This window comes from Sinohyriopsis cumingii, chromosome 15 (genome assembly GCF_028554795.1).
Source record: "Sinohyriopsis cumingii isolate HCF-2022 chromosome 15, ASM2855479v2, whole genome shotgun sequence".
NCBI classification, from domain to species: domain Eukaryota; kingdom Metazoa; phylum Mollusca; class Bivalvia; order Unionida; family Unionidae; genus Sinohyriopsis; species Sinohyriopsis cumingii.
In genome coordinates, this window is record NC_142975.1 from 149,065,920 (window position 1) to 149,079,530 (window position 13,611).

Genomic DNA, 13,611 nt, shown 5'->3' on the forward strand with positions numbered 1-13,611 from the left:
CTTTTAAAACACTTATTCTGTCCACAACTTGCAAAGTCTGCTATGATAACACTTACTCTGTCAATAACTTACCAAGTTTACTATTATAAGACTTACTTATTCTGTTCATAACTTGCAAAGTTTACTGTTGTTACACTTACTTATTATGTCCATAAATTGTAAAGTTTGCTATGATTACACTTACTTATTATGTCCATAAATTGCAAAGTTTGCTATGATTACACTTACTTATTATGTCCATAAATTGTAAAGTTTGCTGTGATTACACTTACTTATTATGTCCATAAATTGTAAAGTTTGCTATGATTACACTTACTTATTATGTCCATAAATTGTAAAGTTTGCTATGATTACACTTACTTATTATGTCCATAAATTGTAAAGTTTGCTATGATTACACTTACTTATTATGTCCATAAATTGTAAAGTTTGCTATGATTACACTTACTTATTATGTCCATAAATTGTAAAGTTTGCTATGATTACACTTACTTATTATGTCCATAAATTGTAAAGTTTGCTATGATTACACTTACTTATTATGTCCATAAATTGTAAAGTTTGCTATAATTACACTTACTTATTATGTCCATAAATTGTAAAGTTTGCTATGATTACACTTACTTATTATGTCCATAAATTGTAAAGTTTGCTATGATTACACTTACTTATTATGTCCATAAATTGTAAAGTTTGCTATGATTACACTTACTTATTATGTCCATAAATTGTAAAGTTTGCTATGATTACACTTACTTATTATGTCCATAAATTGTAAAGTTTGCTATAATTACACTTACTTATTATGTCAATAAATTGTAAAGTTTGCTATGATTACACTTACTTATTATGTCCATAAATTGTAAAGTTTGCTATAATTACACTTACTTATTATGTCCATAAATTGTAAAGTTTGCTATGATTACGCTTACTTATTATGTCCATAAATTGTAAAGTTTGCTATGATTACACTTACTTATTATGTCCATAAATTGTAAAGTTTGCTATGATTACACTTACTTACTATGTCCATAAATTGTAAAGTTTGCTATGATTACGCTTACTTATTATGTCCATAAATTGTAAAGTTTGCTATGATTACACTTACTTATTATGTCCATAAATTGTAAAGTTTGCTATGATTACACTTACTTATTATGTCCATAAATTGTAAAGTTTGCTATGATTACACTTACTTATTATGTCCATAAATTGTAAAGTTTGCTATGATTACACTTACTTATTATGTCCATAAATTGTAAAGTGTGCTATGATTACACTTACTTATTATGTCCATAAATTGTAAAGTTTGCTATGATTACACTTACTTATTATGTCCATAAATTGTAAAGTTTGCTATGATTACACTTACTTATTATGTCCATAAATTGTAAAGTTTGCTATGATTACACTTACTTATTATGTCCATAAATTATAAAGTTTGCTATCATTACGCTTACTCAGATTACAGCCAAAGTAAATCTGCTTACTACCAAAAGTCTACACCTAAGTCATCCATGATATAAGTAATAAATGGGTCACCTTGATCAACAAAGGACTAATAGATGCACTAAGTTGAACAAACGATATCTCTGATTAAGGCATGTTGGGCTTTGTATGGAGGTTTTACTAAAAGTAACATAAGTAAAGCAATAACAGTTCAAATTTTTACAATAACTGTAAAATTGGCTTATCTGAAAAGGCAGATAATTAGATAGGAGAAAAATATAAAGACTTCATTCACCTTGTTCATTACATATTTTAATTCCACAGGTAAATGATTTTGAGGCAGTGTTCATTACACAACATTAAAAGCAGCATGAGAGGATCAAAACCTTGTTACCAATGTGTAATCCATGCAATCCGTAAGAATTTATGTATGGTAGCCAAGCAGAGACCTAATATGCTCATTGAATCTATTTCAGGTCATCGATGTCCAAGAATTCTGATCCATTTTCTGATTTTGTAGTTGGTCCAACCTCAGTAAGTACAGATTTAAAAAATGTACTAGTCATGTAGAACAGGTGTTGTTTCAAATATATTACCCAGTCGTAATAACTTAGAAGATCTAGTACTGTATTTCATTTAGTTTTTCGTATTTAATTTTTCGTACACAATCCAGTTATCAAAAAAATAATTATTTAAATGTATCATAATTTTTGTAGATATCGCTTTGTATTTTTTTTTAAAAATCCATTAAATTATCGGACATAAAATTTCTACTAAGAAGATGCAAAAAAGATTGAAAATACTGTATTGCCATTTTGTTTTTACAAAATTCAATAATTAATTGTTGGTGAGAAAATACAATGACCAATGCATAAGCATGGGCGCCCGCAACAAAAGTCAAGGGTGTCACATGACCATCCTGGAAATCATACTGCAAATATATATATATACAGTATGACCCCGCTATAACACGATAGTTGGGAGCCATAAAGCCTGACTGCGTTATATACCGAACCGTATTATATGCAACCAAGTCAGTTAGCTGAAGAAAATGTACACACACACAAACACACCCGGCGGTAAAATACGTGCTTCGTCGGCACAGTTACCATCTTGAATTGATGCATATTAAATGAGAAATACACCTGTAGTGAAAACAGAGAAGACATAATATAATAGTTTACTTTATTTAAAGAACCATGAATTGGTACATATACGTGAATCCTGTTTATATATAAATGTCTGATGTATAGCATGAATAGAGTATAAACGCCATGTACTTACCTGCGATCTTCATCATATACGTTGAATCCACAATACAAGTGATTCCATTGAAAATATGCACACACAGTTTTAAATATTCATTAATTTTGTAACAGGTCGTATTGGTCTGAATTCAGTGGAAAAACATAGTACAATGACGTAACGAATGACGAAGCACATTTCCTTTAAATTACGTTCCAAGTCGGTAAAAGTTAGTTTGCATTTTAAAAGGAAACTTTCATGGCACAGTTAATGTGTTCCAGTCACGTTGGAAAATGCAAAAATCCATCACATTCTATCACTTCTATTTAAGTTTGGTACTGACTTCCTTTGAAGAAAAGTTCTTTGCTGTTATTGAAAGATTGTAGTCGGCTTTCTTTGATGAAGGGTGCATGCGCTATTGAAGTCACCGCTAAAGGACAGATTTGGAGAACCAAACAAATGCCCATTTCTTATTGTGGCGGCAACATCAAATAACTGTACTGCATGATTGAGACTGACTTTTTCCATTTGCTGAATACATTTTCATAACAGTCGGTGCTTCAAAGGTAATCTGTTTTCTTTGAAATTTCAGCAAACTATTTTATCTGGGTACATTTTTAAAAAGGAATTGGCCTTCGTTTAGACTATTCTAGTTACTGTCCCTCCATGCCTACTGAATAAACCAATATTTGTGGTAGTAGCGTGATGCTGCCTTCCACGCATGCATCTGAAAATTAACAAATGGTTAACGGATGATAGAGATGCAGGTGTTCTGATGACAGGGATTATTACAGAAAACGTGAGTGTTCTGAATGATTTAATTCTGAGTGAAACAAAGATGAATTTTACTTAACCATCCACATACAAATGTCAGTCTTTGTAAATATATTAATTACTAGCGAGCAGCCGAAATCCGATGAAAGTTTTCAGTGTTTGATACAATTATAAGTTTGCTATACTCACACACATAGGCAAATTTCATATGTACTTGCACACTAATCTTTGCAGCAGTCAGATAGAGGTAAGTTTTCAGTACATGGATTTTAGCCATAGCATGTACTTTGTAACTATTAAAAACTATGTTTTGGTGACTTTACCTTTACTGGCATCTAACATTTCCTACAGGTAAGTTTATATTAGAATTCATTGATGGCACCTTCTTACATGTATAGGCTGCCAGGTGGGGCCTTTTTATAGGCAAATTTTCACATTGTCTGTAGCAATGTCTACTCTTTGAATTCATTAAGTAGGCTTCACCTGTATATATTTTCTGCTGTTTTTGTCTTTAAATAAAGATATAGCTGATAGGTGGGACAAAATGTAAGCTAAGTAAACTGGAAACATGAGAAGACCAAAGGCAAGGTGGAATCAAGTGCCCAGGCTTTGCATACTGTCTACTGTGGGACTGTCTAAAATAGCATTATCAACAAAAATCAAAGTTCCAATTTTGTCATATTCCTGGATTCTTAAATGTAACAGCAGATTCTTAGCCCTGGAACAATCAACTGACACAGATAGAATGGTCTCGCCATACCTTGGATTTTACTCCGATATGCACTCAATCGGACCAACTCCATTGGTGAACCTGTTTGTAACAAGGTAGAATACCAAGCTCTTAATCAGTCCCAGATCCCAACGTTTGAGGAGTCAATGTGCTATCCATAGATTGAAGTGGCCTCAATGCATATACCTACCCTCCAACACCTCTGATTCCAAAGGTGATACAGAAAGTAAATAAGTATTGCGTCATTCTTATTGCACCACTCAGATGGAAGAAAATCATGGATGAAGTACCTACTCAATCTCACAATGGAAATTCCCTGGATAATAGCGAATTTACCTTATCTACTCAAGCAACCACAACAGCAGTTGTTTCACCCCAACCCAGAGCTAATGAACCTGCATGTCTGGATGATATTAAACATGCCCTCAGAAAAAAGTTCTCACAACCAGTCATGGAAAACATTATTCAAGCATGAAGGCCATCCACTCTGAAGGCAAATGGAAAATATTTACAAAGTGGTGTACACAAGAAGACATTCTACCACTGCAGACTTATACCTGAAATAGATAACTTCCTCCTCTTACACTTTGACAAGAAGAGGTTAGCACCAAGCACAATAAAATGTTACTGCACCATGATCAGCGATACCTTTCATCATTGAAGAGAGGATATCAGACAAATTTGAGACTTATCCGACCTCCTCTCCATCTTTGATTATACGTGGCCAAGAACATTGGCATTCAAGGGCATCTTTGGCTCACTTCCACAAAAGACCTGCTTCCTTGTCACATTAGGGATGGAAGGCAGAATTATCAAAATACATGCCCTATCAGGGGACCCAAATTACATGCAGTTCTGACGAGATGGGTCAGTCTCATGACGGACCCTTCTTTCATTGCCAAAAACAGGCTTCCATCCATGGGCAGCCTTACCATTGTACTGAAGTCATAGTCTACTCTGGTCACATTCACTCCTGGCCACTACAGGATCCAGTACTAGCCTTAAAGTGGTACTTTAAAAAGACAGCCATTGTATCGAGGAAGGTCATGCCTATTTTCACCTTTCAAACCTGGACAGGATGTTATAATAGCAGAGACCTTTCTTCCTGGATTAAGTGGATTATTCGCTCTGCATATCAAGAAATAACTCCAACTCAAATAAATTTGTTATGCATCTTGGCTTATGAGGTTAGGGCCGCTGCCACAAATATCACCTTTGACCAGAACCGTTCTTTATAATATCCATGCCATAGGATGGAGATCTGAGTCCACATTCTCCAGTTTTTATGACAGAAATCTTTCATCCGAAAGGGCTTAACTCGATCTAGTGGGGCCGATTGCTGTGGTGCAACAGGTCACCTTTCCAAGTTATTTGACAGTTTCATAAGCTTCATGACTTTGTGGAAGGGAAATTTTCCCTTTTCAAAGCCACTCCAAGATAGATGATGTCTTCTCCAATCAGGTTACCTAGAAAATGTCTGATACACTTTATAGAACCAGAGGCAGCATCTCCAGGGTAAGGGGATGTACCTCCATCCACCTCTTACCTATTCTCCAAAGATATTTTGATCAGGTAATATATTTGTTGTTGTTATTGTAATGGGGTTTAACGCCATTTTTCAGCACAAGATAGGCTATACATGGCAGCCAGTATTAATGGTGGAGGAATAACCCAAGAAAACCCTGGAAAGAACCACCGACCCACAAGAAGCTACCGGCAAGCTATCTCACATACCCACATTAGTCGAATCCGAGACTCAAACCCATGAAGAGGTGAGATGGCAGTGATCCGTAACTGTAGACGCTTAAGACAACTCAGCCACTCGTGGCCCCAATAATGTATTTAAAGAAGTAACTAATTTTTTCTAGTAAAATATGTTTCTTCACAATTACCTACCCGATGATAATACACAAACACCCTCCCATATAGAGAGCATGCCTTAAGCTCCAGTAGTAACTGAGATATTCATGTGTTTTGTCTCCAATCCTTATATCAAGGGGAGATCACTCTGCCCAACTGCAACCTGCAAAAAACTAAAATAGTTTTTTCTGGGAGGGCTGGATTTGTCAGTTAATAATAGTTCTCCTGTGGTATTATGATTGGGTATGTACTTGCGAAGAAACATTTTATTAGAAAAAATTAGTTTCCTATAATTTCCTTAAAGCAAATTATAGCAACTCCCTTTCTACCATCAGCAATTCTACCATAACTAACATATTCTGTACTATATCTTATGTACAGTTCACCTGTCCATCACTCTAGTTGTTCATGATTATTGAGTGAATTAGGTTTGGTTAGGTTTGTTGGGTTCAATGCAGTTTTTCATCACATGATATGCTATCCACAGCTACCAGTATATTTGGTGGTCACATTTATGTCAAATTCTGTTTGCATTTTCTGAGAAGTCATTGACACATTTTTTCCATTTTTAATAACAGTAGCCCTGTTTGATGATAGATTGGCATCATGTGTAAAAATGTGAAAGCCGTCTATAACAGAATGCTTTCCATCAAATTAGTCCAGTTTTGTCAAGCAGGTTTTAAGCATTCATTTATATTTTTAGTAACTGTGGTTATACTTATTGCAGATTGGCATCATTTAAAAAGTCTTCATGCCAAAATACATTCTGTTAAATTTGATAAAATTCTATTGATTAGTTTGAAACAGTTCCTTAAAGCTTTATTTATTTTTAGTGATGACAGCTATATTTAATGGTAGCTCTGCATGACTTTTACAGACTTAAAATTTATAGGTAGCTCTGCATGGCTTTTACAAACTTACAATTTAATGGTAGCTCTGCATGATTATTACCACCATGCAACTGCATGGTAGCTTTATGTGATTGTTACTAGCTTGCAATTTGATGGTAACTCTTACATGCTGTTTACCAACCTTTAAGTGCTTAATGTGAGGATGCTTACTGCCAAGTTTGGTTAAAATTGGAATAGTGTTTTTTAAAAAGAAGTTGAAAATAGCAGTTATTCACAAACATTGGATGGATGGACAGTATTCAATGCACGATGGTCATACCATAAGCTTGCTTTGCTTTATCGCCAGAATGAGCTTAGAAAGAAATTAAAACGAACAGAAAAAGTTCTTTTGGATAGGCTAACACACTTAAATTGCCCTATTAATAGTATTTATGTACTCCTAGTGCCCTTTTGATAAAGGTGGCAGTCTACATAAAATATCTGTTATGGGCAAGTGTCCTATCTATGTATTGCCTTTATTGCAGAACATAACCATAGTTCCCACTTATCTTTGTTACCGTGTTGAACAGGACCTTGCAACAAATGATATAATTATATTTATTGAACCTCTTCAAAAATTTATTTTTCAGGCAAAGAAGAAAAAATGAAGAAATTAAAAGAGTACCAAAGAACCCAAATGGCACATTCGCTCTTTATTCAGGACAAAAGTGCAGTCAGTGACATTTGAAGTAGACCCATACTGCATAAAATGCAATTTAGATAAGCTTGCCTCGAAACTGACATTTGTCAGTATTCCATAGATAGTAAGACAACATAATAAATGAGAACTGCATATAAAAATTCATGAATTTTCATCAGATGGAATGGAGAGCAAAGACAAGTGCTGAGAGAGAGAGAGAGAGAGAGAGAGAGAGAGATTAATATAGGAAAGTAAAAACAAAATAAAATAAGGAAAATATATGATTCAGTATTTTTCTTCCATACCCACACATTTTACCCTTTGCAATCCTATTTGTAATTGCCAATCTATAAGCAGCATCATTCGTAAGAAAATAAAAATCAAGATCTTATCCACGTGGGTACTATTCTACCCACAGTCCATCAGTGTGTCTGTTATTTGACCACATCTTGAACATACATTTCGACCAACTGGTAACAAAATTTCAAAATTGAATCTATGTGATTTGTTTTCTAGAGGTTACTTAACCTTGCAAAGAAATCATGTTGGTGCTACTCTTGCTATACTTGTCCACCCATTCTCATAAACAATAGCTCTCTGTAATCTATATTTCATGGGTTTATTTTCCTCATGCCTACAAAGCAGTTTGCCCATTTATTCGTATTTGTTCATTTGCTTGTTAACGTCACAATATTTTGTTACCCCATCAATATCTTGGACCTTGTTTGACCTACACTTATGAAAATGTTTAAGTGTATGCATGTCAGGAAGAGTTAATAAGCCATACTAAAAACTAGGTGAGTGTGACCTAATTTGCATGCTTGAGTGACATTGTATTTTTAGCTTTTCTTTCCTTACATCCTTGATATCTTTGACCCTATTTTTTAACTACACCCATGAAATTGGTATATATGGACAGCTCATTGGAAGTAACTCAGTCAGCTAGGTCACTGTGATCCAAGTTGCACATTTGAGTAACTTTTGCATTTTCAGCTGTTTGTTTGATACATCCTCAATATCTTGGACTTTATTTCACTTACAATCATGAAAATTGGTATGTAGATACATATGGATACAGCTCAACCAATAAGTAGGTCTGATAAGTGTAAACATGTTGTACTCCTGAGAATTTTATTGTGATTGTATCACAAAAAAATAACTAAAAAATTCCCAAACTAGATCAGTGTGACCTAACTTTTACACTTTAGTTACTTTTGAATTTACAACATACTTTTATTACACACTCAATATCTTGGATGTATTATAATCTAAATTCATGAAAATTGCCATGTTTTACATATAGGTGAAAGTCAGAAAATTATGAATAGGTCAAATTAACCCAGCTTTGTTACAGTGGAGTTATTTTTATCAGATGTAACATCATACATCAGTGTAGATAACAGAATCCCAAATATTTTGGTGTAAAAAAAACAAATGACTAAAATTACAAAAGTAAAATACAGAAATCACTAAAACATGCAAATTAGGTCACAGGTATGTAGATTTGGTATAGCTGAATTACAGTTCCCAAGATGCATCCTCGTACCAGTGTTCATAAGTGTGTTAGGTTAAACAGATTGCAATATATTGAGGGGGTTACAACGAACTCACAAAAATACCATAACCCCTATTATGTTGGCAAAAGAATGATAAAATCCTTGTCATGAAACAGCTGAACTAAATTTCAAACAAAACTGATCCGAGAAACTGCAATTAATTTGTCTTGGCAATTAAATTTCAAACAAAACTGATCCGAGAAACTGCAATTAATTTGTCTTGGCAATTAAATTTCAAACTGATCTGAGAAACTGCAATTAATGTGTTGTTGTTGTTGTTGTTATAGGGTTTAATGCCATTTTTCAGCACAAGATAGGCTATACATGGCGGCCAGTATTAATGGTGGAGGAAGAACCCAGGAAAACCCGGAAAGAACCACCGACCCACGAAAAGCTACCGGCAGCAATTAATTTGTCTTGGCAATTAAAATAGAACAGATCTTTAATTGTTTAGTATATGAGAAACTGGCATGAAAATTAATGTGAACTAGAACGATAAGTGCATCACAAATGGCCCAGCCACTAGTTAGATCGGAGAGGCCTTGTGCAAAGGATCACGTCAGGAAACCAAATTATGGAGATGACAGGGATATTGACCGAGTCATCACTCCTCTAAATAATGTGTAATACATTTAATTCATTCAAGGTCTCATCAATATTGCCAGATTTAGTTGAAGTCGAACATTCCTTAGTAAACTAATGCAGCAGAAACCAGTGAAGTGGGGTCCAAAACATCGATGTATGATATTGTGAAATGCTACAAATCATGCAGAAACCAAAGTAAGGTAGAAGGACAATGGGAGTGAAAATACAACAATATATGATATTATGGAATGCTACAAATGAAAGTCATTCAACATATTTGCCTAATTGGGGAGTGGAGTTGTTATAAACTATACATATTGTCTGTGTGTGTCTGTGTGTGTGTGTGTGAGAGAGACAGAGAGAGAGAGAGAGAGAGAAGGCTTTTGGTCAAGAACTACATTTAAAGTACAACACCATTTAGCAACTGAAGTTCATCAAACTTTGAAATGCAAATTTTTTGTTTGTTTAAGTCTTCAAAAATGCAGAGAAATATGTATAATTATTAACATATTTCAATTCTGGTTGTTGCTTCCAAATTTCATTTTGTACATGAGTTGCTATCTACACCACAGTGGTTGGTGGTGGAAAATATTTCATGATAAACAATGAAGATGTAATCTCTTTTGACAGAATTAAGTTTTGTTTGTAGAAGTCCTCAAGTTACACTGCTTTAAAGCTGAATAATTTTATACAGGTCCATCCATGGCTGAATATCAGCATTACCAGCCGTGATCACATTGAAATTATTTCAGTCTGGGTACCAGTGATCAAGCCTCATTTCTGAATAAATATAAATTCTTGTTATGTACTCAGTACTGTAACTAGTTGTTTTTCAGGGTTCATACAGAATTCTGAATGACAAATTCAAAGACTTTTCCCAAACTTTCAAAGACCACATACATGATTTCCAAGACCTATTTTCACTAACATTTTGTATACAAGTTATGTTATATGAGAAAACAATGAATGCAAAATACTACATTATTGTTTAACAATAAACTCAAACTATAATTAATCAAAAAAAATAAACCAGCAAAACTCGATGACATCCAAATCTAACAACCTTGTACAGTTTTATTTGTGATTATGGAAGGAAATTAAAATGTTTGGGTTTATTTCAGTTTTCAAAGACTTTTAAAGACCTGACAGGGTAATCTGCTCGATTTTCCCAAACTTTCAAGGCCTCGAAAATTCTACCTCATTTTTCACAAACTGTCAAAGATCTTCAAAGACTTAAGAACCATGTTTTTGGTCTGTTATTATTTCATAAGGATTACTCCTTTTCCTGTGAATTTAATTTGAAATTGTGAGATGAGGGATTAGTAACTACCCAACTACTGATAAATGTCATAAATGACTTGCCTTGGAAATGTCCAATATCAGTAGAATTATTAATTTTGCATATATATATATATATATATATATATATATATATATATATATATATATATATATATATATATATATATATACACACACACACACACACACACACATATATACTTGTATAAATGTCCTCTATGTAATGGTCAAAGGGTTTTCACAGTCAGTGGCCAAGTGTTTCCTATTGGAACTGTTTTTTTTTTCCTGCCTTCAGTGGTCACTGGCGCTTATCCACAGTGACTACTGTCTTTTGCTTCACAAGGAAGTCATTGTTTGGATAAATTTATATTATGTGAATCAGTGTTCAAATATTTCTTATCTCACTTGCATTTACCATACTCCAATTTTGTTGATAGTGTAATTCAAAGGTTAAAATATGAAGGTGATGCAGTTTTTATCATTATGGTAGAGGGTTGGACCATTTTGTTTCGTGGATGGTGGGAAAAATTAATTGTGTTGTCACATCAGAAATTGAAGTTGACTTTGCACCAGTGTGACACAGTTCAATATCTTCATCTATTTGTCTATGAATTAAATCTATAACTGAAGAAAAATGTGTTACATCCCTCTTCATTAGGGTTCATTCAGTACTTAAAACTAGTCTATAACATAAGGCAAAGTTTTCATACACTGGTCACAAAGACCAGCTGTATATGGCTTATTTGGATTTCCTATTCATTACAGGTTCTCACAAAAGCTGACAGTCTTTTCATCTTTGGAACCAGTCAAAATTCTATTCATGAAACTAATTTCCTTTCAAATTTCTTAACTGTACATCTAATAAAATAATTAAAAGTCAATTTATCATTTTGTTAGTGCTCTTATATTTAGGCCCTCATTTTTCACTAACCATTTTCGTGGCTATTCTCTTTGTTTTATTTTATAGTGAAAATTCTCATCTGCCAAAAATATTTTGTTTTGTGTTTATTGTTATTTATTAAATTCTTTATCAAAATTTGCTTTTGTTCTGGAGTTTTTGGTGTCCATGACAGCACTGGCACAAAATAATTGTTAAAAGTACTATATATATCAAATTTCCAGTGCATCCATAAACTGCAGGTTAACAACAATATATTATTGTCCTATATGCACATGGGTAGCATGTGGTTTCCAAAAAAACCACAGCAAGTTTCATGAAATTATTTACTTATTCACCATTATTATTCCATTATTATTTGTCCACAACTTTTTATTACATTACTTCTGCCTTGGTCTAAAAATATACTGCTCAATATGAGACTTGTTGGTAAAGAAATTTATAAACTTGTCATTGTTTGTAGGTGCACATATTCCAGTTGGAATCCTCAAATTCAAACGTATCATTGACATTAACAAGCCCTTGCCTGCCAAATATATTTTCCTGTATGGAGACAAGGCCTAACATTCCAGGGTTTGACATTATTAAATGTTGCATGTCAATCATTTGCTTCTTGTTGTGTAATAAATGATGGCTTGTACTTGGTCCTCACTGATATGATCATACATGGTGGTCGGAGCAGCACTATTTTAATCTAGGACATCATAAGAAGTCTTTTAGTGAAAACCCCATACTGATATGACCAGTTACAAGATGACCACCCTGGACACTGTACTGGATGTAGTCTTTGACTATTTGTCATTTAGGATAACTAGGCATAATAAGTCTCAGTAAAAAAACCATGCTGATATGAACCTCCATTCAGGAAGAATAGTGGTAACACAAGTGTTAAGATGGCCACTGTTGTGGCCATATTTAATGTTCGTGATATACTATTTTCATTTAGAACAAACTAAACCAGTGGTTTCCAACCTTGTTTGGCCGCAACACCTAAAAAAATATTTTATCTGAGCCTCAACACCCCATTACTACATTTTTATAAGTTTTGCCACCCTAAAAAAAACTGTCTGCTAACACTCCACAACATCTACACATCCCGGTGGGGGTTGGGTACTACTGAACTAAGCATGTAAAGTTTCATGGCAATCCTCCTAGTAATTTAGGAGATGTTGCAATAGCAAACTTGTGCCAACAGACAACAGACCTTCCCATAATCTCTTCTGGTCCATGACAAGTAGAGCTTTAAATGACACATTATGACAAGCACTAAGGGACCTCTTTCAGCACTGCAACTTACATCACAAGAAATACTTTAAAGGTTAACAGCTAATTACAGCTCTCCCTTGACAACTTGTGCACAACAGGGTCCACAAAGATAGACCGCACTATAAGCGAGGCACGAGTTACCTTCAAAAAATTGAAAAAAATTGCTTCGACATCGAGAAAACCTTGGAGGGGGGGAACGGCGTTAAGGAACTGGGCCGTTTATTGACTGAATCTTCATTTTACAATCACGTTGATAATAATTTTTAATAACGCGCTTTTTCTAATGAAGTTTTTCGTTATTCTGTTTAAATAACATTTTCAAAATGTCCAACATGTGAAAGATTGTTCCAACTGGTTTCAACAACGATCACATGTACGCAAAAAAAATCTGTGTATTATGTCACTGCTTTTTGTTT

At 34.0% G+C, this 13,611-nt stretch overlaps 1 protein-coding gene across 5 annotated transcripts in view; it reads left to right on the forward strand.

Moving 5' to 3' along the window:
• The window catches only part of LOC149783038 (cyclin-dependent kinase 10-like), an 83,270-nt gene extending 75,401 nt beyond the window's left edge, over window positions 1-7,869 (forward strand). For all 5 annotated transcript variants that reach the window (XM_089934628.1, XM_089934632.1, XM_089934630.1 and 2 more), the window contains exons 17-18: window positions 1,926-1,983; window positions 7,539-7,869. In XM_089934628.1, the coding sequence (XP_089790754.1) occupies window positions 1,926-1,983; window positions 7,539-7,556 (76 nt within the window). In that variant the 3' untranslated portion in view covers window positions 7,557-7,869. The remainder of the gene's footprint in view (window positions 1-1,925; window positions 1,984-7,538) is intronic.
• The last annotated feature ends 5,742 nt before the right edge of the window (window positions 7,870-13,611 follow it).